The sequence below is a fragment of the Notechis scutatus genome, chromosome 10, assembly GCF_049901735.1.
Source record: "Notechis scutatus isolate UNSWTSFEM ecotype Mainland chromosome 10, rNotScu1.2, whole genome shotgun sequence".
Taxonomy (NCBI): Eukaryota; Metazoa; Chordata; class Lepidosauria; order Squamata; family Elapidae; genus Notechis; species Notechis scutatus.
The window spans coordinates 17,122,555-17,147,500 of record NC_142018.1 but is presented as its reverse complement, the minus strand read 5'-3'; the positions used below and the strand labels follow the sequence as shown (position 1 = coordinate 17,147,500).

General features: G+C 41.0%; 1 protein-coding gene across 1 annotated transcript in view; it reads left to right on the top strand.

Moving 5' to 3' along the window:
* The window catches only part of KLHL4 (kelch like family member 4), a 38,347-nt gene extending 30,626 nt beyond the window's left edge, over positions 1 to 7,721 (top strand). The window contains exons 8-12 of the mRNA XM_087972142.1: positions 1,217 to 1,379; positions 2,404 to 2,616; positions 5,635 to 5,806; positions 6,565 to 6,639; positions 6,742 to 7,721. Of these exons, the coding sequence (XP_087828268.1) occupies positions 1,217 to 1,379; positions 2,404 to 2,616; positions 5,635 to 5,806; positions 6,565 to 6,624 (608 nt within the window). The 3' untranslated portion in view covers positions 6,625 to 6,639; positions 6,742 to 7,721. The remainder of the gene's footprint in view (positions 1 to 1,216; positions 1,380 to 2,403; positions 2,617 to 5,634; positions 5,807 to 6,564; positions 6,640 to 6,741) is intronic.
* Positions 7,722 to 24,946: the final 17,225 nt, after the last annotated feature.

Sequence of the window (24,946 nt, the reverse complement as noted above, 5' to 3'; positions counted from 1 at the left end):
TGGTTCTCAGCTGTGGTCATAAATCAAGGAATACCTGCAGAAATGAAAGCTTCTCCCTTCTCCTTTCTCCCTTCTCCCTTCTCCCCATAACGAGCTGCTTAAATATGGCATTTCCATTTCTGATCCCAGTTGTGGTTTTAAGTTCAGGACTAGCTCTCTGTGTGTGTTTGTGTGTGTGTGTGTGTGTGAGAGAGAGAGAGACAGAGAGAGAGACAGAGAGTAGAGAGAGAGAGAGACAGACAGACACACACACACACACACACACACACAGACAAAGAGAGAGACAGAGAGAGAGAGAGAGACAGAGAGAGACAGACAGAGAGAGACAGAGAGACAGAGAATAGAGAGAGAGAGAGACAGACAGACACACACACACACACACACACACACACACACAGAGAGAGAGAGAGAGAGAGAGAGAGAGAGAGAGAGAGAGAGGGAGAGAGAGAGACAGAGAGAGAGACAGAGAGAGAGACAGAGAGAGAGAGAGAGACAGAGAGAGACAGAGAGAGAGAGAGACAGACAGAGAGAGAGAGACAGAGAGAGACAGAGAGAGAGAGACAGAGGGAGACAGACAGACAGACACACACACACACAGAGAGAGACAGAGAGAGAGAGAGACAAAGACACACACATAGAGAGAGAGAGAGAGACAGCGAAAGAGAGAGACAGAGACAGAGAGACATACAGCAATCAAGCTTAAGATTCTGACTTCTGATTTGGTAGAAGCTTCAGCTATTCAAGCAGGCCTGAATGTACTGAGGTAAGCTTACGAGAAAAACCAGAACTCAGCAAGAATTCATAATATTTACAGCAGAAAGTCAGGAAGCTGTCACCCAAATAATTTCATAAGTGAAGTGCTCCAAGAGTTAACCTCCTTATAAAAAGGTGATTCACCCCTCCTTGTGTTTCTTATCCCTACCACCTCATGGTATCAACTCCTTCTTTTGAGTGGACGGTCAAATTTCTTCTTGTTTTTAATGGACCACGTGAGAACTACAGGTGTCATCGCTGACTGGCCAATTCAAATAATTAAGAATCCTTTAAGATGTTGACTTGGAACTGGCGAATAGTTAAGATGCGTGTCGTTCAGTATTGTAGACTTCTTGATGACTTCTTGGTTGGCAATGAAGGCTGCAGAGATATTAAACAAATGTCCTCTGCTTTTCTAAACCCAATATTATCTATTGACCTGTCGTGCACATTTCATCCTAAGGGGTGGCAATGCTTGAAGGACCCATGTATGCTGTTGGGGGCCATGATGGATGGAGTTACCTAAACACAGTTGAACGATGGGACCCCCAGGCTCGGCAGTGGAATTACGTGGCAAGCATGTCAACTCCAAGGAGTACTGTGGGAGTTGCAGCTTTGAATAGCAAGTATGTCTGGCGAGTTTTCTCTTTAATCACCAATACATAGGCTGTTCTTATGTTTAATATCCCTTGAAGCAGTCCTCCTCTGATGGCATCTTTTCCTCATTGGGCTTATTATTCTGCTGAAGGACTCCTCCAGGTGAAATGGAGGAAATTCTTATTGGCCAAGAAGGAGATGTTTAGATTTCTTCTGTATTCTTTCTAGGGTTCCCCTCTTCTAAATTTCCCCTTTCCTCTTGCGTAGAACAGCGAGTAGTTCACTAAAGTGCTCCTCCCTTGCTTCATCAAGGATGTAGAAAGGGTAGAAGCTTTGGATCCACTGGATCAGATGTTCCTCCCACCTCAGTCTAAACCAGTCTGGAGAACTGGGAGGTTTTGAGTTTAATAAAACAGGAAGGGAATCCAACATTGACTTTTACATCTGATGTTGTAGACCCATTTTTTTTTTTATCCATGAAGGTTAAATCTATGATCCTCATTGACCCCTGAATGCCCATTCTCCTGTAACATAAAACAAATTGCCTAACTTTATAGTACAGGTGTCATCTGGATAATATGGAAACAAGGATGTTTGAGATAAATATTGAATGTAAGGCATTATGGTTAGACCTTTTGGCATATAAAATTTTCCAAATTCAATGTTGGTATTTCTGGGCAGGCTGAAACAGAGTCCCCTCTGACATCTAGCAGAAACTCCGCCCATCTGTGACTATCCCAGATCAAAATAAGGTCTATTGTAATCTTTAGTACAGCTAATATCAGGTGCAAAGTATCTGGACCATATATTAAGTTCCAGTTCAGAAGATGTATTGGTCAACCCTACACACAAAAATCTAGTCAACTAAAGTTCAATATTAAATTGTTCAATATAGGGGGGGTCAATGGATTTCAAGAGGGATTGGACTTAGACCATTTGTGGAAACATAAGGATTCCGGGCTGATGATTCATTTAATTCTGCCTCCGGTTCTGCCTTCTCTTTTCCTACAATTAACTTAATCTGTGTTGTCCTCGTGCAATTTATTGCCGTAGGTTGTATGCAGTTGGAGGGCGTGATGGAAGCTCCTGCTTGAAATCCATGGAGTGCTTTGATCCCCACACGAACAAATGGAGCATCTGCAACCCAATGTCCAAAAGACGCGGAGGAGTCGGTGTGGCAACCTACAATGGGTTTCTCTATGCCGTGGGAGGCCACGATGCCCCTGCTTCAAATCACTGTTCTCGGCTCTCTGATTGCGTAGAAAGGTAGGAGCTAAAGATAGAAAAATATAGGCGTGAGAATTAGGATTGGGCCAGGGGTGGCGTTCAGCTGTTTTTGACGGGTTCTCCCGAACCGGTAGAGGAAATTTTGAATAGTTCAGAGAACCAGTTGGTCCTGCCCCCAATCTATTCTCCACCTCCCAAGTCCCAGCTGATTGGCTGGGTCTTCTTTTGCTGCCCTGCACAGGAGAACGGAGCTGGAAAGAAGGTTAGTGGGGTGGGGAGAGAATGGAGATTTTGCAGTATCCTTCCCCTGCCACACCCACCAAGCCATGCTCACCAAGCTATGCCCACAGAACCGATAGTAAAAAAAAAATTGAATTCCCACCACTGGATTGGGCTACGCGACGTATCTGTTAGATCTCAACCAATACTGTCCTTATTAAACTTCTAAATAAACCTACAGTTTAATGAAGCCATGATCCAGCTGGGCCACATTCAAGGGAGTAGAAAATGAGAAAAACTATCCCATTGTACCAAATTTATGTATCATTCCTTAAAACGAAGCCAATGGTTCGATATGAAACGAAATTGTCCTCTTCTATCTCCTATACTTAAGTCTTGATTAGCTAACTTTAAATAGTGGCTTTGCTATAATACGTTCTCACTCCTTTCAAGAGTTCGGAAAGATTCCGAAATTGGAAATGATTAAAATATGCGAACGTGTTAAATTAATGGGTGACGTGAGCAAATCATTGCTAAGCTACTTCATATCACTAAATGCGATTACGATTTAGAGCAGCTCAATAAGAGAATTTTTTGCACGTTCTTGGGCATTTATCAGGCATCTTTCAAGTACAAATAGCCAAAGGAACCTTTTTATATCGCTACCCTATTTTTGGCATTTTGCATCATAGGATATAACTAGCAACATTCTAGATCACAACCAGGCTATTAAGTCTGGAAAGCCCTCTAGTGGTTGAAAAAGAAATAACCGGATATCCTATTTTTTTTCTCCTCTGTTAAATTAAAAGTACAGGTAGTCCTGGACTTACCACCAATATTGAGCCCAAAATCCCTGTTGTTAAGCGAGACATGTGTGAAATGAGTTTTGCATTCCTTTTACAACCTTTCTTGCCACAATTGTTAAGTAAATCACTGCAGTTGATAAGTGGGTAATTCGGTTGTTAAGTGAATCTGGCTACCTCATAGACATTGCTTTCAGAAGGTTGTAAAAGGGAATCACGTGACATACAGCAACGGTTATAAGTAGGAACCTATTGGCAAGAGTCTGAATCAATTTTTTTTAAAAAAATTAAATATAACATTTAAAAAACATTGAATGTGGTGGAGTTGTTTTGACATAACTTTTTGTTATCATTCTAGTGAAATATAGTAGAATATAAATCTTATATACATTTGTACACACACACACACACACATACACATTTGCTCATCCTTACTTACATCTTCCAACATTCTTGGTATTATTTACGTCTCATGATCACAGATGTCCTCATAACAGCTCTTTTTTTATTCTTAATCCCTTCTTTTCTATCCACCAATAGTAAAATCGATTCCAAATTATATAATATTCCGATTCATCTTTATTTTTCATCTCTAGTGTTAGCCTACCCATTTAAGTGCACATCAGAATTTTATTTGTTACTTCATCTTCACTAGGAATTTCTTTCTTTTTCCACTTCTGGGCCAATATCATTCTTGCCACAGTGATGACATGTATTATCAAATATAAATCTTCCTTACTATGTTTTTTGGTATAATTCCCAATAAAAAAAACATTCTGGTCTATGGTCTATTTTAAATCCCATCATTTCTTCCAGCCATTTCCCAATCCTGTGACAAAACTCTTGTGCTTTTTTACAGCTCCATCATACGTGGTAGTAAGTGCCTCATTCCGTTAAACATTTCCAACATTTTAGGGATGGTTTTTTATACATCTTGGCCAGCGCGAGATGCCATCACATCTTAATTTTGATCATGTGACCATGGGGAAGCTGCAAAGGCCATGACTGTGAAAAATGGCCATAAGCCACAATTTCCCAGCGCTATTGTGACTTTGAATGGTCGCTAAATGAACTGTTGTAACTCAAGGATACTCTCAGTATCCTACAATTTTTATTTGGGTCACAGGTACCGAAGTAGTTTTCTATTGCTGTATTCTTCTTCTTTTTAATTTCTCACTTGAATCTACAACCTTGGTATTCCCTGGTCAGTTTCTATCTACATATACTTACATAACTTGACCTTAACAATTGAAATTTTGGTCCCAAATGGGATTATAAATTGAGGATTTTCTGTGCTTTGGATTTATACTTTTGTGATTTTAAAACAAGATTCATACGTTTGTGATTTTAAAACACTCTAATAACAATAAAACCTTTTTTCTTTCCATACAGCTCATTTCTAAACTATCTTTAGTTCAGTTGCATGACCGGGAGATGGGTGGTGGATAAATTTAATAAATAAAATAAATATGATCTCCCATTTAACAGAGGAGAACTAGAGTGGTATGGTGGCCTAGAGGTGGAGTTCCCGCCTCACAATCAGGAGGCTGTGAGTTCAATCCTCGGTAGAGGCAGATATATTTCTCTCTCTGGGCACAATGAAGACTATATCTGCCGAACAAAACTCCACATTGGCAACAGGAAGGGCATCCGGCCAGTAAACACTCAGCTCCATTCAGTTGCCCCAATTCCACCCCGATGCAAGGGATTACGGGGTCATTAAAAGACAAAAAAATATTAACAGAGAAGTATTTCTGTCACGATGGTCTGATACAATGCTCTTGTTTTCATCCATCTCTCTTCTGTGACTTTCTAAGACAAACTATCAAAATGACGCCAATAGGAAAATTACGGCCATGAACCATGAGCTAATGTATCTGAGATACTTTGAAAAACCTGCATAGCTTATGTCTACAATACAATAAAGGAGTGGATATCTTAATTTAGTAACATCCATAAAAACAAAGATTTTGTCCTTCTCGTTGAAGCTTCTTTTACTCTTAGTATCTGTTAACGTTGTCTTATAATGTTTTAGGTATGATCCCAAAACTGACAATTGGACCACTGTCGCACCTTTGAGTGTTCCTCGCGATGCTGTTGGGATTTGTACGCTTGGAGATAGATTGTACGCTGTCGGGGGCTACGATGGACACACCTATTTGAACACAGTAGAATCTTACGATGCACAAAACAATGAATGGACAGAGGTAATTTCTTAGTTACTGCATCTCTGCTCCAATTGCTTAGTTGTGTCCCTGTCATGGTGGGCATGGTGGCTCAGTGGTTAAAGCCTGGGTTTGAGAACTGAGGAACGGGGTGCACTCCTGTTCCTTGCTTCAGCTCCTATCCACTTAGCAGTTTGTGTTGTGGCCTGTCAGTCGCTGGCTCCTCCAGCAGCCGAATCAGAGGAGAAGGAGAAGGCGTGGGAGTCATGGTCAGCATCAAGGCAACCTGGAGCTCTGAGGGGGAAGAGGGAATGGAGCTGTCAGAAAGAGAGACAGAGGCGGACCCTGGGCTGTCCGTCAGCCCTCAGATGGAGAGTCAACAGCCCCCAGGTCTGCAGGTGGCTGGATGAGGAAGAGGAGGAACAGATGGGTCCAGTGCCTGATCTGCACTGTGCAGAAGGCAGAGGAGAGGAGAGCAGTGGAAATCTATGGGCTGGTCCTTGGGATGGAAGAGCCACCACTGCTAGTTTGGGAATTAAAAGGCAGGAGGTGGAGATTCATTGATGTGGCAGAAAACTATTCATCTTCTGGCTGGACAAATTTGTTAGCCTGAGGTGAGAGAAAGACTTTTTGCTGGCTCTCCTAATAAAGGAATCATTCCTTCAACTACAGAGGGTTTGATGTGTTTGGGGAGCTGGGTCAGAACAGTTTGAAAGTATGCAGATAAATACATGAATAAAATAAAATAATTTTTTTTGCTAAAAGACAAGGATCTAAGCCAGGTCTTCTCTGTTTTACAGGAAGTGCCAGTCAATGTCGGAAGAGCTGGTGCCTGTGTCGTAGTGGTGAAACTTCCATGATGAGCGTCTTCAGCTGTGAGTATATAGCCAAGCAAAAGCTCCTTCGAGAAACCCTCACCGAAGGGAAGAACTTATATCCTTGAACAGAAAGACTTTTCATGCTGCTTTTCATTTCAGAAGAAGCAACAGGGCTGCGTTCATGGGAAACCAAAGTATGGGAAGAACGATTTCTTACATTCCAAAGATGGGCCCTGCAGGCCTTCCATCATCTATGGTGATAGGCACCTCAGTTCAGAGGGCAGTGCTGGGGACATCATGTGCTTTTATTTCATTCTTTAAAAAAAAAAAAAGAGAGAGAGAACAAGACGTCTACCTGAAGATAATCCCATTTCTGTGTTGGGCACAGACAGTGTGCTATATACGACACGAGCAGCATACCTTCTACTTGGCATGAAGAAACAGGCAGATGGCCAGTTTGCATCCTGAACTTTGAACCCCTCATTGCTGGAAAATTTGTTCTAGACAGGCTGGATGTTGGCACCCTTTGATTTTTCCACAATGCCACCGATCTTGAGACACGATTGGGCATTGTGGAGAATGAAAAGAGATGATGAAATGCAGATGATTCGGCATCTGTTCATCACAGCAAGGCAGGTTCACTGATGGATCGAGAACCATTAGAAGATTCTTTGACCTGGACTTATTTTTTAGGTTTTGATGGCAACCCTCCTCTCTGGAGTCCTGAGACCAGATCAGAACTGAAGGCTCGTGAAATTTCTTATGACTGGATGTAAGGCACAGATCTTTTCTTGCCATTCCCAAGATCAAATTGTGAGGAAAAGGTTGTGATGGGATTTCAAGATTGTTTTGCTGGGTAAAAGAAGGGGGTGGGGAGAGAAACCACTCCCTGCACACAATGGCCAACTTTTGACAGATTTTCGATATCCAGAGTAAGGGAAGACCCTGCAATTGTTGAGATAAAGTAATTTTCTGTACCTCAAAAATAAAACAGACAGCAGTATAAGTATCAGGCAGACAAGAATTGTTCCAGGTTCTCCCAGTTGCAAGCTCCTACGTTAAAACCTCAACAGTGTTTGCAAATATTAATGTTTACATTTATGACGAGATTAAAAGATGGGTTCCCCTTGAAAAGGAAAACCAAAACACGATGTGTGTCTCTTGAGTAGAAAGAAGAAGAAAAAAGAGTTTCATTTCTTATGATTTCATGTGTTCTCTTCATAATGACAAGGAAATGTCACCTTGCAGAAAAGCAATGTTATCCCATTTAAAAACAAAGACACTTTTAGGAAGGTCTGTTTTAACCAGTCTTCGAAAAGCATGGGCTTTTTTCTTTGGAAAAAAAAATGTGGGTATGATTTAAGAGAAAGAAAAAAAGGAGCTCTCAAAACAAAGCTAACTCCCTCTTTTACAGATATTTTTTTTTTTTTTTGCCATGGGTGCTGACTTTTTAAAAAGTCTCAATCAACTAATTACAGGCAAACCATTCGACAAAAATGCTTCCATTTGCATTGACTTGCAAGTGAAGGGCAAAAATTGTTTTCAAGAGGGGTGGGGTGGAGAAGAAGTTTTCTTGGACATCTGGGCACACAAGAAGTCATTAGATGGAAAAGATTGGCTATGGATAGTTGGGTCACATGAAAGAAAGGACAGGATGACCCCAGCTGAATTCCTTATCTCGCAAGCGATTGCAGATGTAACTAAGAAACAAGGATAAAGCCAAGTGCATTGAGATATTGGCTGACCTTGTTTTCAGCTCCAAGGTCTGGTACATCTTATTGTGTCTGATAATTAATTTTTTAAAGTACTTACAAGATTTTAACTCATTGTGAGCTATGTGTGTATGCCTCTCCTCCTCCTCTTCCTCCTCCTCCTCCTCCTCCTCCTCCTCCTCCTCCTCCTCCTCCTCCTCCTCCTCCTCCTCTTCTTCTTCTTCTTCTTCTTCTTCTTCTTCTTCTTCTTCTTCTTCTTCTTCTTCTTCTTCTTCTTCTTCTTCTTCTTCTTCTTCTTCTTCTTCTTCTTCTTCTTCTTCTTCTTCTTCCTCTTCTTCTTCTTCTTCTTCTTCTTCTTCTTCTTCTTCTTCTTCCTCTTCTTCCAAAGGCCTTTGGGTTTTGATGCCAAATGAGGTGGGGAATGGCTCATGTTGAAAAGTTGCTTTCAGATATGGTAGCTCTGAACCTGGATCTAAGCCAGTTCCATTTGGCCACACTCAAGGAATGGTCTGTGGAACCAGACAACATTCATGGCCAATAGTTCAACCCTTTAGTTGGACCAGTATTTCTCAACCTTGGCAGCCTAAAGAGGTGTGGATTTCAACTCCCAGAATTCTCCAGCTGCTTGAGGAATCCTGGGAGCTGGTCATCACCTTCTTACAAACATATATACATACATACAAACATGCAAACAAATATATATTGTACAGAATGTATATATTAAGTGTATGTATGTGTATATATGTGTGTAATGCATGTATGTATATTCAGTGAGAACATATGCAGAATATATATATCCTAACCAAAGGATTCAATTATGCTATAGCACCCCAAAAAATCCCCACAGAATCCATCATATGTGCAGTAGAATCCAGCCTAACTAAATTAAATACAGATGAAGCTGATAAAATAAGACACCAAGTTACCAACATCTTATGCACAAGCAAACCACCAAAAAGCAACTTACAGAAAAATGAAATCAAAGCACTACAAACCCTGAAAAGAGATAGCAGCATAATCATCCTCCCAGCAGACAAAGGGAATGCCACTGTAGTAATGGACAGAAAAGACTACGAAACAAAATTGACAGACCTACTCCAAGACTCCACATACAAACCCATAAACACAGACCCAACCACATATCTAGAAAAATTAACCAAGAAGAAAATTATAACCAGCCACATAAGCAAAGAGATCCAACACATGATCATACCCAGAGAGAAATCTTCCAGATGCCCCAAACTATACGGCCTCCCAAAAATACACAAAGAAGGCATACCTCTCAGACCCATAGTCAGCTCCAGAGGAGCACCACTACAAAACCTAGCTAAACACCTAGCAAAAGAGCTACAGCCCCATGCTGAAACAGCAGCTTCTCATGTAAAAACTCATACCACTTCTTGGAAATGATCAAAGATCTACACGTGGAGCAAGAAGATCTGCTTGTAAGTTTTGATGTGGTTTCACTATTCACTCAAGTCCCGATAAAAGAGACCCTTGAAATCATCAAAAATAAATACCAACCAGCTAAACACCTCATGGAACTAACAGAACACTGCTTAACCAACACATATTTCATATACAAAGGACAAAGATACAAACAAATAGAAGGAGCTCCCATGGGATCACCACTGTCACCTGTCATTGCAAACCTGTTCATGGAAGAATTCGAATCCAGAGCCCTGGCCAATGCCATCCTCAAACCCAAACTATGGTTAAGATACATCGATGACACATTCGTGATTTGGCCCCATGGACAAGAAAACCTAAACAATTTCCTAACACACCTAAACAGCGCACACCCCAAAATCAAGTTCACCATGGAAACAGAAACAAACAAACAACTACCATTCCTAGATGTACTAATCTACAAAAAAACAGATGGCACACTAGGACACACCATATACCAGAAGAAAACCCACACCAACCGCTACCTCAACGCCCAATCCCACCACCACCCAGCACAGATAAACTCCGTGGCTAAAACTCTAATTACCAGAACCAAACGCCTGGCAGACAAGACACACATTAAGACTGAACTATGCACCCTGACTAAAGTACTGACAGCCAACGGCTTCCACAAAAGCAAAATCACCAGCTTGATCCACAAAAACACACTGAAACATAATAGAGACCCAGAAGATGAACAGACCTATGGAACAGCTGTCCTGCCCTACATAAGAGGTACTACAGACAAAATTAGTAAGGTACTACACAGACATCACATCAGGACTGCCTTCAAAACAGACAGAAAAATAGCAGCCATCCTTAGCAACCCCAAAGATAAAATTGACCTGGAAAACCAAGGCATATACGAAGTCCCCTGTGCATCATGCCCGGCCACATACATTGGACAGACCAATAGAAGAATAAGCACCCGCCTGGATGAACACAAAAATGCAGTCAAAAGCTGGAACACACTTCCTCACTAGTCCAACACATGGAAGCCACAGGTCATAGCATCAACTTCAATGGCACCAAAACTATGGTGGTTTGACATTTGGAATGAGACACAGGGAACTGTCTCTGAGAAAAATGCCAACCCTGAGAGAACTCAGGTAGCAGTATTTATTGAGAAAAAACACAAGCAAAATATACAGTATGCATATTCAGAAAACAATGACCTCAACAGGAGATTACTTCACCAGCATGAGAACACACAATCTTGGAAAGTCCCAGATGTTACCTTGCTAGGATGAGACCATACAGCCACGGAAAGTCTCATGGGAAAGCCTGGAAAGTCCCACGAGAAAGCACAACTGTGTATCTTGTACCTTGAACTTTCACCCATTTTCCTATTCCTTCTAAACTGGCAGAATCAAAACAGAATGAGGCACTCTGAGCAAAGATACTCCTACCCCCACCAAGAATGCCCACATCTTCCTAGACTTACTGCTAGTTATACAAAGGCCTTACAGAAAATGATAAAATGATCAATAGGTTATATTACCACATTCCCTCCTTTTTTATTTATTCAAAGATAGGAGGTGTTTTAGTGGCATAGTACACAGTTCCCTCATGACCTGATCCCTCACGCCGGAAGACTGAGGTACACATTTGTAATAGATTAGGAATACATTGAATAAAACAACATAATAAGATACATATAGCAATAATAATAACAACCCCTTGCAATAAGGAGCGAAACCAAGATCCATCAGGAAGCCAGGACCACAGACTGTCCCAGAATGATGCATTAAACCCATCGGCTCCAGATTGATGCTGAGCAATACGATCTTCCATGTCCTGAACAGTTTTTGTAATGTTTGGCTCATAATTATGTATAAAAACACAACAATGCGAATGAATTAAAGCACAAACTCCTCCTTGGGCAGCTAACATAATATCTAAAGCATATCGATTTTGCAAAGTAACTGTACGAATTTCAGACATTTCTACATTAATCATCTTAATATTCTTTATAGTATCATTAAACATAGCAACAGTAAAATTATTTAAAATATGAATATCCCTATAGTTCATAGCAATTCCCAAAGGCGGGATAAGACCTCGAGAAATCTGTGTCCATAGATTACCTCCCATGGTTAGACCCGAATCCAATTCCCGACGATTTCGGATCCGAACATCAGGAGGTAATGTATCTAACTTATAGATAACCGGAATGACAAACCCCAAAGTACATGTCCCTGACCAATTTGCAGGGATTTGTTGATATGCCCACAGTCCACATAAAAACCAAAACCCTTCCAGCTGTACATAACCTTGTTGACTTGCCGCTTGCATCAGCTGTTTCATGTCTAGATATTGATACTGGCCAAATGCATCAGACTCATTTTTCCCATTTACCCAAGTTATGTTGTTCTCTGAACCATTTGTCCACTTAATAGTGTAATTGCAGACACTATGATTCCCCAAGAATTGTGAGTTTGTAATGTTTTGGAAACATAAATGTGCTGGAGACTGCAGTGCAGTCTTCACCTTGACCGTGAAGTTCATGGCATATGAAATGTTATGCTTTCCGGTCTGCAAGGTAGACCGATTAAATGGAACTCCATGTAGAGTCAGTCCTTCTCCCACTCTCCCAGGAAGGTGCATACACAACCAACAATTGGTGATGTTCAAGTTTTTGGCAGTTGTGCGCAAATCTTTAATGTAATTATTATCTGTCCACAAATCATCGCCCAAATCTCCGGCACGCTGAACATGCTGTCGCTGCTCTCTCCGCACCCGAGCAGCCCAGGACAGATTAGGCAGAATCAACAGGATCAGGAACCACAGATGCGCCATCCTGCTGTTCCGAAACTTCCTTCACAGGTGCCTGCGAATGATCAGGCCGAACACACCGACCAGGAACCCAACGAATTTGACCAAGATGTTCAACTGCTGCATAACCACGTCCCCACGTTATCAGCTCAGCAGTAACCCATGCTGGATCTGGAAGGAACCGCACCAACACCCGAGGTCTCACCGCATCTGTAGAAGGAGAAGAAAAATGCCTGCTGGCCGCGCCGCAGGGGGTTACCAGACAAATTTAAAAATTTAAAGTATATAAAGCTAGATTTAATTGATCTTGAATCGCCGGAAGCCCCAGGAGCTTCCCTCCTTTTTTATTTAATTTAGTTAACATGGACTTGAGCGTGGAATTATGACGTTCTACAATAGCCTGCCCAGTAGAATTGTATTCCACAGACCATTGTTTAGGTGTACCAGCAACTGAAAAAGTCTTAATGCAATGATTGATGACATGTTTAACCATCTCACCTCTTTGAGGGGTAGCCATTAAAAATCCTGAGTAAGTATCCACAGTCACATGTATATATTTCCAGGGCGCAAATGGCGGATATTGAGTAACATCCATTTGCCAAATCATTGAAGGTTTCAACCCTCTGGGGTTAACTCCCATAGGGATATTCGTGCCCTGCTTTGAACAAGTTGGACATTGTTGAATTATGGCAGCAGCTTCTGCAGTAGTAAGTTTAAATTGCTGTGCCAATGCTTTAGCGTTTGATGAAAATAACTATGACTATCCCATGGCTGGACAGTGAGGACTGAAGTTACAGCACTGTCAGCTTTGGCATTACCTTGTGATAAAATTCCAGGCAAATTACTATGACTACGAATATGAGCAACAAAACACACATTCACACGCTGCTCCAAACATCCTTGTAACAACAAAAGCAATCTTAAAATATCAGGTAATATTCCAGGAGACAAATAAGAACCTGCTACAAAGGGTAACAAATTATACACATACAATGAATCCACTATTAAATTAAAATCCTGATTGTGAAAATTTTGAAAAGCCAAAACTACAGCAGCAAGTTCTGCCTGCTGGGCAGACTTCTGCTCTGAAGTCACTTTTGTATGCCAAATTCCAGATTTATCTTTCCAAACACAAGCACCAAAAACTTTCCCTCCATCAGTAAAAACTGTAGGAGCATCTGATATGCCCAATGGTATCCTTTCTTACATTTTGGGCACACTGATTTAGGACGAACACCCTGTCCCATTGATCTCTTATTTTGCTGACTTTGACCTCCTCCAGGAGCCTGACATTGCGCTTTAAAATGTCCAGGCTTCCCACAATTGAAACAATTCCCCTTTTGAGCATGTCCTGTTTGTAAAGCCAGAGCTAAAGTCTCCATGTTAAAAGACTGACTCCCAACCTTCCTACATGCATTAATCAAATCTGCGATTTCTCTCTCCACTTGCTACCAGTGGATTTAAAATCTTTTTGCAATCTGTGTTAGCTTGTTCTACTGCTAACTTAAAAGCAACTCTTTCTGGGCGAATTGATTATCAATTTGTCTTTCAATAGCCAATTTCAGTCTGCTAATGAAATTTTCATAGGGTTCATTGTTCCCTTGTTTGATGTTAGTAAAGGTCTTCTCACCACCTTCGCCGTCAGGGAGAGACCCTATGGCTTGAAAAATTATTTGTGGGAGAAGAATGAACCCTTCCTCAGGCATACCATCTCTCTGTTGTTCCACTGTTGTAAAATTACCAGCTCCGTAAAGCTGATCTGGGGTAACATTTGCTGTTCCCCTCTGGACTGCCAGCTGTCTCCATTTCTGATCTAACACCAAATATTGAGCTGGAGTTAAAATCATATTCAACAGAGCTTTCCAGTCAGCCGGAATCATTTTATTTCCATAACCAACTGCTTCTAACAATGCCTGAGTATATGGCGTTCTAACACCATATTCTTTTGCTGCTTGCTTAACTTCCCTCAAAATTCTGAGCTGTAAAGGCTTCCACTCCCGCTGCGGATTTAATGCAGCATCCATGACAATTTCTACTGGATTAAGTTGAACTTCTACTCCAAACTCCACCAAATCATCTCCTGATAATTCCCCTCTATTCTTTGCTTCTTGAATAGCTGCAGTAACTGCATCCACCTGAACCCTTAAAGGTAAACTCTTATCCTCTGACAAAGTATTTCTAGCGCCAGACAGTCCCCCAGATTTATCTGGAGGTGCCGTCGGCGGCAACAAACGCGTACCGCATGGTAAAGCGGCAAACCTTCTTCGGGGGTGATAGGAGCGGTTGTTCATAAGTAGCTAATGCATCCATAATCACTCTCCAGGTTAACAAAATTGAAGAAGGGGCACGAGGTTCCTCGTGCAAAAATTTCCCTATCTTTTTCCAGGACTCTACCTTAATACTACCTCCCTCTGGATATGACTTAATATTTTTCCAAACATACTGTAGTAAGTCCTCAATTTCTTTCTTTCCTACAGCACAACCCCTACTGCCAATTCCAAACCCAAAACTATTCCCAATGATCCCTCTCAATTCCCTGATGTGCTCTTTCTGAGCCTTCGAGAGATCTCCCCCATACTCACGAAAAGAATCTATCTTCGTCCAGCGAAGAAGATGAGGGCCCAGTCGACGTCCGCGACGATGAGTATAGGATGCGGGAAACGATAGCCTTCCAGCTATCACGTCGGGGTCACCATTTATGGTGGTTTGACATTTGGAATGAGACACAGGGAACTGTCTCTGAGAAAAATGCCAACCCTGAGAGAACTCAGGTAGCAGTATTTATTGAGAAAAACACAAGCAAAATATACAGTATGCATATTCAGAAAACAATGACCTCAACAGGAGATTACTTCACCAGCATGAGAACACACAATCTTGGAAAGTCCCAGATGTTACCTTGCTAGGATGAGACCATACAGCCACGGAAAGTCTCATGGGAAAGCCTGGAAAGTCCCACGAGAAAGCACAACTGTGTATCTTGTACCTTGAACTTTCACCCATTTTCCTATTCCTTCTAAACTGGCAGAATCAAAACAGAATGAGGCACTCTGAGCAAAGATACTCCTACCCCCACCAAGAATGCCCACATCTTCCTAGACTTACTGCTAGTTATACAAAGGCCTTACAGAAAATGATAAAATGATCAATAGGTTATATTACCACAAAAACCCTGGCCACTATAGAAAACCCTAATCACAGAATCATCAGAGAAGCCATAGAGATTGAAAAAAGACCAGAAAGCATGAATAGAAGAGATGATTCCACCAGGCTGTCAATCATTTGGAAGCCTGCACTCACAAACAAAAAAATCTCCACACCACAAGCCAGGCAAACACCTGGGCACAAACAGATCCCCCTGATACTTCCAGCTCAAACACATCCCAACCAGGCACCCAGATGAAACCCAGCTTCCTAACTAATGATAGCCGTCCATTTACCAAGCCAAGCTGCACTAAAGGCCTCCTATAAAGCAACACAATGCTGCCAGCCAATCAAGATACAAAAAGAGCCAAAAACAGACAGAAGATATTAGAGACACCAATCAAGCAGAACACAGCAAACTCCGAGACCAATAAACACAGACCAAGACTCCCAACCAATCAGGATGAAGAAAAACCATTCTGGCACAGCAATAGGCTGCCCCAAATTCAAATCTGAAACCACTGTAAAAGTCTGACTCACAGACGGACACAATACAGAAGCCTGATGATGGCAGATGAGATTCTGCTGAAACGTTGCTACAACTTTAAAAGAACTACAATGACGTGGGAAAATACCCGAACCAAGCCGAACACCATACATGTAAGTACCATGAAAACTTAAGAAAACATATATATATATATATATATATATATATATATATATATATATATATATATATATATACACACACACATACACACACACATACATACACACACATATACATAACACACACATACACACACATACATAACACACACACAAATACATATGTGTGTGTGTGTATGTATATAATATATATATATTCTGCATATGTTCTCACTGAATCGAGTGAGAAAATCGAGTTAGAAAACCAAGGAGTATACGAAATCCCTTGCACCACCTGCCCCACCACATACATTGGACAAACTAACAGAAGAATAAGTGCACGCATTGAAGAACACAAGAACTCAATCAAAAAAGAAGAGTCACAGACGAACACAATACAGAAGCCTGATGATGGCAGATGAGATTCTGCCAAAATGTTGCTACAACTTTAAAAACACAACTATAATGACGTGGGAAAATACCTGAACAAAGCTGAATACCATACATGTAAGTACCTGCGAAAACTTAAGAAAATGTGTGTGTGTATGTATGTATGTATGTATGTATGTATATATATATATATATATATATATATATATGTATATATATATATATGTATATATATATATATATATATATATGTATATGTATATGTATATATATGTGTATATATATATATATATATATATATATATATATATATATATATATATATATATATATATATATATATATATATAATTTTCTGAGGTTCTCGCGGGTATTTGTATGTGGATCTTTGGTTATTCGGTTTCTCCGCGTAAGATTCAAAGTATCTAGGCAGCGTTTGGCGAGGTCCCACTCGCCATCTTCAGGCTGGTGCTTTTCTGCTTGCACTGGCACTAAGCCGAAAGCACCAGCCTGAAGATGGCGAGTGGGACCTCGCCAAACGTTGCCTAGATACTTTGAATCTTACGAGGAGAAAACCCGAATAACCAAAGATCCACATATTATATATATATATATATATATATATATATATATATATATATATATATATATATATATATATATATATATATTTGTAATGTATATAGTATAAAGTATATATATTCAGTGAGAACATGGAGTGGACTGTTATACACACACACACACACACACACACACACAGACATATATACACATACACATATATACAAACATATATACATATATAGTTTGTATGCATATATTAAGTACATATATATTCAAGTGAGAACATATGCAGATGACTGTTTTTATATATAATTATAATTATATATAATTCAAACACACAGTACACCTTGTCCCAATGTCCCAACATAAAATAGCACAGTCAACAAAAGTAAAGCCAATTGTTTGTTTAATTTACTTGCTGACACTTACTGGGAAGACTTGATTATGCTTTTTGTTTTTGTTTTTGAGGCTCTTGCTTTTTATTATTTCCCCAGAATATACAATAGCTGTGGAATTAACTGAACAGGCCTCAGTTTATATGGACATTACAGGATCAGTGGCTTGAATGATCAAACAGCATTAATAATACATCGGACAAATATTTGGTGCCGTATTTGTTCAACCCAAAGAAATAAATAAACAAAAGAATAAAAAATGCTCTGTCTCCCTCAGGGAAGAATCTTTTTTGTATTTTTCCTCAGCTAAAGTTCTCAATGGTGAGATGGCTTAGTTGAGGCTGGTGACCCTCTATCAACAAAGAAATTTGTGTTGAGGGTGTCTTCACACAACACAGCAATATATACACTTTCACACAAGCTCAAACCGCTGTATAGAGTTAGTCCTTGATTTACGACCTGGAATTTTGATTACAAGGTAGTCCTTGACTTACAATTCATTTCGTGTCTGTTTGCAGTTATGACGGGATTGGTCACGTGATCAAAATTCATGCCACTTTCTGACAAGCAAAATCAAATGGGGAAGCCAGATTCGCTAAACAACCTTATTTACTAACTTAACAATGGCAGGGATTCCCTTAAAAACGCTGGAAAGAAAAGTCGGGAAATGGGCTCAAACTCTTAATCGCTACATCACTTAGCAACAGAGATTCCGGGCTCAATTTGAATGTCAGTCAAGGACAACTTGTACTGCAAGAGCCGTGGTGGTGCAGTGGTTAGTATGCAGTACTGCAGGCTACTTCTACTGGCTGCCGGCAGTTCGATCCTTTCGAGGTTGGTAAAATGAAGACCCAGAGGGCAATGGGTTGACTCTGTAAACTGCTTAGAGGGAACTCTAAAGCAGGGATCCCCAACCTTTTGACGCCACGGCCGGTTCCGGCATCAGCTGGGCGCCGCGGCCCGGATGCAGCGTCAACTGGGCGCCGCCATCTTTTATGACGAAAAAGATGGCGGCGCCACCTTCGGTGAGCTTTTTCGGGTAGAAATGGCTTTCTACCCGGAAAAGCTCACCGAAGCGCTTTTTACCAAAAAGATGGCGGCGCCCAGCAACCAGCGGCCCGGTAAGGCTTGTTCCGTGGCCTGGTACCAGTCCGCGGACCGGCGGTTGGGGACCCTGCTCTAAAGCACTGTGAAGTGGTATATAAGTCTAAGTGCTATGGCTATTGCTTGCTATTGCAGGCTAACTCTGCTCATTGCCAGTTCGATCTGGCTCAAGGGTGACTCAGCCTTCCATCCTTCCGAAGTCAGTAAAATGAAGACCCAGATTGTTGGGGCGGGGGGGAGGCAAGAAGCTGATCTGTAAACTGCTTAGAGAGAGTGGTAAATAGCAATAGCACTTAGATTTATATATTGCTTTATAGCCCTCTCTAAGCAGTTTACAGAGTCAGCCTATTTTCCCCAACAATTTGGGTCCTCATTTTACCCACCTCGGAAGGATGGAAGGCTGAGTCAACCTGTAGCCTAGTGAGATTTGAACTGCCAAATTGTAGGCAGCTGGCTACAGAAGTAGCTTGCAGTATTGCACTCTAACCCCTGTGCCACAGAGGCTCCCTAAAGCACTGTGACGTGGTATATAAGTCTAAGTGCTATTGCTAAGTGATACGCCCATTGTGCAAGTTCTCACATGACCCCACAAAAGCACCCCACAAATCCCAGTGTCCAACCTGGACATTGGTTAAAAGCTCAAAGGGGACAGAAGAAGCCACAGAGCGTTCCAAGTGTTGGCACTCCACAACTTCACTGCCCCTCCTCAGATATTTAGTGTGAGTAGGCAGCTGAGCTTCTGTAGGATAAGAGAGGAGTGAGCAAACTCTTAAAACCCATAGAAGCTGAGAGGAGCCCCTTAAGCTCTAAAGGTAAAGGTTTCCCTGGTCCAGTCATGTCCGACTTTACGGAGTGATGCTCATCTTTGTTTCTTAGCCAAGGGAGCCAGCGTTGTCCAATGACACTTCTGCGGTCCTGTGGCCAACACGGCTATAGGCCAAGGTGCACAGAACACTGTTAACCTTCCCACTGAAGTGACACCTATTTATCTATTCACATTTGCGTGCTTTCAAGCTGGTGAGTGGGCAGAGCTGGAGCAAGAATGGAAGCTCATCCTGTCAAACAGCGCTCGGGTCTCGAACCCAGACTGTGAGCTTTCTGGTTGACAAGCCCAGAGTTATTGTCACAATTGCAATCATCCTGGCAATAAATGCATTGCTCAGCAGATGGCGCTGTCAGATCGCTTTTAACGGAAGCTGCGGGTTTCGGTGGATGCATTTTTGAGATCTCCTGGTGCTAACGAATACCCCTTGTACACCTTCCTCAGGGTTTCGTGTGATTTAAAAACATCAAGGGTTCATCTGCATGTCTCAGCTTATTAGGCCAGCATGCTTGCATTTCACTACATTTATTTTGCATGATTCCTGGCTTCCGGTATCTCTTGATTTCTGTTGTCTCTGTTTGTTTGCAGTCATTGCCAATTCTGAACAGGCCCCGCTCCTCATTCTCCAGCTGGCGTTTGAGTTTGGTTCTTTCTCTTCGCTGGGCTAGCTTGTTGGGTTAAAGAAATATGATAACAATGTAAACAGAATATAAAGCAGACCAGGCTGGGTGGGATTAGAATCAGAACTGACTCAACACTTATTTTCATTTAATCATCTTTCTCACCGGCTGCCACTGTTTAGTGTTTATTTAGAGACACCTCAGGGTCAGAGACGTGGCTAATGTAAGATGGGAAATGGCTGAATGCTAAAATTAAAAGGGATTGAATGAAGCATCGTGTGAGCTTGGGAATATCTAGATGGATAAGGTAATGCAACGCAATGTGATACAGCACACATTATTTTTACATTAAGAGCTACGGCTAAGGCACATTTCTCTCTGACTCATGATCGTGTCATCCTGTTTCTGACAAGATGATGAGAGCAAAATAAAATCTCCTCCCTTCCCTGTTACTCTTCAGTTGCACCTTCCACTGTTCTGCACTTCCTTCAGCAAAAAAATATTTCAAAGCAGTGGATAACAAACTTGATTGCAGGAAATACGACTTCAGCAACAGAGTGGTCAATGTCTGGAATACTCTACCTGACTCTGTGGTTTCTTCCTCAAACCTCAAAAACTTTAATCTTAGACTGTCTACTATTGACCTCACCCCTTTCCTAAGAGGTCTGTGTGGGGCGTGCATAAGTGCACCAACGTGCCTACCGTCCCTTTCCTATTGCTTCTTTTTATTTTTCTTATATGTACTCATTTCTTGTATTCATAACTATGTTTATCTTTATACCTACTATCTTGTAAGCGATTAACAAAACAAAATAAATAAAAAATAAAATAAAATAACAGTAAAAAAAAATAAATGAATAAATAAATAAGATAAAGGAGAATATTTCTAGCTCAGGGTTGAAATGAAGATCTTTGCTGCTCTCTGAGTTTGGTGGTTTTCTTGCAGATGTTTCACGACCCAACTAGGTAATGTCATCAGTGCTAGAAGAGAGTGGGGTGTGTGAGGAAGAGGATTGTGGGGGTCCTTGGTGCTCTCTGAACTTGGTTGTTTTCTTGCAGATGTTTCATGATCCAACTAGATAACATCATCAGTGCAATGATGATATCTAGTTTGGGTAATGAAATGTCTGCAAGAAAACCACCAAGCATCAAGGACTCCTCAAATAAATAAAAATAATATTATTTCTTATGGTCATCGAGCAAATCACCACGGCCATTAAGTGAATCATGCAGTCGCTGTGTAAATCTATCTTTCCCTATTGATTGACTGTTGGAAGCTTCCTGGAAAGATCAATTTACCAGTACATTTCAGTCTTCAAGGTGCTAGTCACTAAGGTTCTACATGCCTTAGGCAAGGGTATCTTAGGAACACGTTTTTATCCCAAAAGAGAAGACCTGATGATGATTGTTTTCTGAGCAACCCCATCTGGCCTAGCATGACTCCAAAGGAAAGGATGACCCATATTGTCATGGTATTCCGGAAAAGCAATTTAAAGATGTTTTTAAGATGTCTTTGTTTTTCCTTGAAGTCACTTCGCTTCTGATCCAAGCAGAACCGAAGAAGCTTCTGGGAGGGGAAGCGAAATATCTTCAAGGAAAAACAAAGACAGTCCCGTTGCCTTTCAAAAAAAAAAAAAAAAAAGTACCTTTGGGACAAAACCATGATCTGGATGACTGAGAATCTCCATAGAAGTTTGGCAAGATGGTTCTTCCGAATGCCTTTCACGAATTCATTATAAGCCACCACGCCATGCTCAGCACATTTAAGCTTATGACTTTTCAGCATTTGAATTTAAACCAAGAGAATTAGCTCTGGAGTTACTGTTTTAATGAATTGCTGTATTGACATTTATGGGCATGTTCTCGAGTGTCCTGGAATTTCTCTCTCTCTCTCTCTCTCTCTTTTTTTTTTTTTGGTTCCAGGACAGCAGAGAAACCCAATAAAGAAAGAAATATACCGACAAAAGACATTATTTAGCCGGGATAGTTACTTTTGCCCATCTCTTTGGATTATATCGTGGCTTGAATAATCGCGGTTTACGTCCGTTCAAACACCTACAATAACAAACCCAAGCTGAGATGTAGTAAGATATGACTTCCTCCCCCGGGCTTCTTCCATTAAGAAAACCTGGCTTCGTTGAATCTACTCTGATCAATATGTCCCCGTACAGCAGCTTCTATGCCTTAATTCCATAACCAATTAAACACATTGATCTTTGAAGACCTTAGGGGCAGGCAGTGCTGCTCAGCTTGTTTTTGAGTGTGCTTTACCATTCATTAAACATGATGTAAAAATCTAGTTGTCTTATTACTGGGATATAATTAGATTTATGCACAAGAAGGCCCGAGGAATATAATGGTAATGAAGTCTCGTTCCGCTGTCCCTCTCAAAAGATCCTGGAACGTCTCAAAAGAGGTGGGAATAGGAAGGAGGAAGGTAAGATCTGGCTTGCAAATCCAAAACACTGATGGGCACCCCGATACACTCCTTCCCTTCCCACACACACACACAGTAAAGATGACAAGACCACTAAGAGGAACCATTCTTGAAAAGAACCTGAAGATTCATAGACAGCTTAGGATCGATGTTCCCAGTTGGTTTCTCGTGGAATTTGTTGGACTTCCTGATACTTTACACCTCCCTAACACCAAAACCTAGAACACATTGGAAGTTTAATGTTGTCAAATTGGTGGCGCACCAGTTTGAGGCCTACAACTTATTTGTGTCAGAGTGTCATGCCCCTGTCAGAGTCTGAATCCGAGGAGGAAGATGAACAGCTGACAGGGAGTGGGAGTGTGGCTCCATTAGCTGTGGAGGAAACTGGGGAAGGGCAAAGCCCGGCTGGGCAGAGCAGGAGAGAGGTAGATCAAGGGAGAGAGAGTTCAGAGGAAGACCCAGGCCCACCCTCTTCTCATCCTAGGACACGCAGGGAGGAACGGAGAAAAGAGAACAACATGGGTTATGTGGCTTATGGGGGAGGAAAGGGCCCTGATTCCCTTCATTGGCCACACCTGGGAATGAGAATTTAAAGAGATGCATGCTGAGTGAGGCAGCTGCTGGGAACAAATGTGAGTTTATCCTGTGTTGACTTTGCTTCACATCTGGAATTCCTGCTCTTGCCCTGCTGGACTAATTACCTCATTTTGCCTTGATTGGACTTATAGTTACAGTTTTTGTTGACCATGTTTTGGACTTGATTCTCTGCAGTCAAAGGCTGTTCCTGGGAGAGTTTTTCTCCATCCCAGAATGTAATCAGGACATTGTGGGCAAAGTTGGAGCTCATAAAGGGACTCCTACTGATTATCTCATTGTGTTGCCTTTGTGCCATGCTCCAAGTCATCACACAGGGTGACCAAGTTTTTTTTTCCCTTGCAGAAGACCATATTTGTAAACTGAGAAATTGTTGAAAAAAATTAGAAGAAGACAGTAGCAAAATCATTAGTCAAATGATTGTAAATCAAGGATTATCTGCAATTGATTCTTCAGGGAGGAATCTACAAGGTCAGTAAAATGAAGACCCAGATTGTTGGGGGCAAGAGGCTGACTCTGTAAACCACTTAGAGAGGGCTGTAAAGCACCGTGAAGTGGTATATAAGTCTAAGTGGTATTGCTATTGGGAATGCTTATATTAGTCAGGAGAATGGGAATTGTAATCCCATACTTCTGGCTTATACCAAGCCAATCAAGCATCAGATTAGATCATAATCCTGTATTTTTGAGGGAGCTTCTCTACTCAAATCACAACGTAAAAGCACAGTTGCTCATCCAGAGAGAAAGGGACAGGTGTTATGCCAAGCGTATTTGCACCCCTGAATAAAACATAGGCTTTCATTGACAACATGAAAATATTTAGATCTTTCCCATATTTTCCCCTGAAATTTGTTTTTACTCATTAAAATCACAACCTCAATTTATTCCACAATATACAACTCTAATTAGCAGGATTACAGCATTCTCCGCCAGAGAGATTCCATATTGCATGCTAATCCCATTAACATTCTGTCAAAGATAAGTTAAATGTTTTCTATTTACAGTAAATGCTTACTCCAATTAAGAAAGATTAGTGGGCTGATATAGGATCTCAGATTCTTTAGGGGTGAATCCATAAAACATTGGTTGGTGGTGGTTTTTAATTGAGGGGTGAGGCGGTACACAATGGGCCTCATTTTGATATTATGACTCACGTGATGAATTAGTCCGTTGTCTGAGTTCACGTCATACATTTAATGATAATTTAATCAAATTGTCCTGACACAGCTGGATAAGCCAAAATAAAGCTAATTCAAGTTAATATCTACCAAGCTTTAGCATATAATGTAAATCAGAATGCTGCTTTGAAGACATGGAATAAACCTCTTTATTCCAGAGTATTGGGCTCATTCTGACATTAAACTGAATAATATAATTTAACCAATGCAGTTGAAAAATGAACAACAGTAAATGCAAACATTTTGTATTGACTCATCAGTACCAAACTTACAATTACATGGTTAAAAGCAACATAGAAGAAAGGGACTATAGAGAGCATTAGTTAAACATGTGACATGTGCGGAAAACTAGCCCATGACAAACTTACACCCACGGAAGGCATAGATTGACATACAGTTGTTTCTACACACACAATTATATAACAATTATATAAGAATTACATACGCTTAAAATACTCTTGAAGTCCCATTGTTTTGGATGGCTCTTTTTTAAGCAGGAAAAAAAGAAAAGATACTGGGAAGTCAGATTCA